The sequence below is a fragment of the Austrofundulus limnaeus genome, unplaced genomic scaffold, assembly GCF_001266775.1.
Source record: "Austrofundulus limnaeus strain Quisiro unplaced genomic scaffold, Austrofundulus_limnaeus-1.0 Scaffold11, whole genome shotgun sequence".
NCBI lineage: Eukaryota > Metazoa > Chordata > Actinopteri > Cyprinodontiformes > Rivulidae > Austrofundulus > Austrofundulus limnaeus.
Window position 1 is genome coordinate 3,180,897 of NW_013952413.1, and position 1,173 is coordinate 3,182,069.

Below are 1,173 nucleotides of genomic sequence, written 5' to 3' on the forward strand. Positions count from 1 at the left end.
TCATGGATCCCTTGAAGGCTCACATCCATGCAGGATGTGAGCTGGTGTTAAAGTGCTTTATAAATAAAGTTGGTGATGAGGATGAGGATGGACCGGCTCTGTTACTGACTATAAACAGACAGAAGCAGCTTAATGATTATTGTGGCCAATCTGCAGAATGTTTGCGTTAAAGTGCATTGTTACTACTTCACTTGGCAGCAACAGTCCCAGCTTGGTGTGTTTTGTGAAAGGTGCCTTTTGAGGTTTTCACCAGAGCATAAAGAGACACACTCTTGTGTTTCAGTCTGTAAAGCTTTCAGCAAGCACCCAGCTGTCATCACCTACCTCAAACCTTCTCTTCCTCCTGGAGCTGGCTGCATCCCCCAGAAGAGTCCCATCGGCTCACAGCCCAAATAAGAGCCTCCCACTGAATGATCGCTGCTCACTGTTGAGTGGACAGAAAAGATATTAAAACACAAAATGCCAGCTTAGAAATCCTTGAAACAGTAAATATGTTTCATGTTAATCTGCTGCTTTGATTGTTCAGATATAAACATAAAAACACACGGTTCATGAATACTACTCACAGCTAAAAGTGCCTCCTGCGTTTGTGTTGTAATGAGCRAAGGACTCCCACAGGTCTCCCTCGTCRCTGTGCATTYGAGCGCACACTGTGACGGGACAGTGGGGGGGCAGGAAGTGACCTTTGATGCTGATCTGTTCGTCCATGAGGGCGCGAACAGGAGCGGCTGTCAGTAACGGGGCTGGYCTGATGCTGCTGCTCCACCGARCTGAAYCTGCACAAATAAAGATCCAAYGTTTATTCACAGTACTTACTGAAATGTACTGAGGTGTTTTCTGCACTGGAATGATGGCAAAGTTTACTGARCAYGAACACAAGCTTTGAAAAACAAAACAAAAACTTACCTGCCAGCTGCTGAAGACATGTCAGTTTCCCATAAACTCTGGGAAGTATATTAATCTTCATGTTGTTGAGCTGCAGGATCACACTCACACACACACCTGCTCTGAACATCACACAGTGTCTGGTCAATCTAAAAACAAAAAGGCGGAAGTCAAACAATAAACTGAAGATACAAGCAACAATGAACAACCCTTACACCCCGAAGGTGCTGCAAACCAGAGGTTGCGCTAGACTTTTTTGCCGTCCGTCATTTTGACTGACAGTCAAAA

At 44.9% G+C, this 1,173-nt stretch overlaps 1 protein-coding gene across 2 annotated transcripts in view; it reads right to left on the reverse strand.

Annotated features, from left to right (window-relative positions):
* Positions 1-769, reverse strand: part of LOC106513288 (bile acid-CoA:amino acid N-acyltransferase-like) — a gene marked incomplete at its 5' end in the record, with an annotated part of 37,100 nt that extends 36,331 nt beyond the window's left edge. For both annotated transcript variants that reach the window (XM_014002033.1, XM_014002034.1), the window contains 2 exon segments: positions 325-424; positions 567-769. In XM_014002033.1, the coding sequence (XP_013857487.1) occupies positions 325-424; positions 567-769 (303 nt within the window).
* Between the last annotated feature and the right edge of the window lie 404 nt (positions 770-1,173).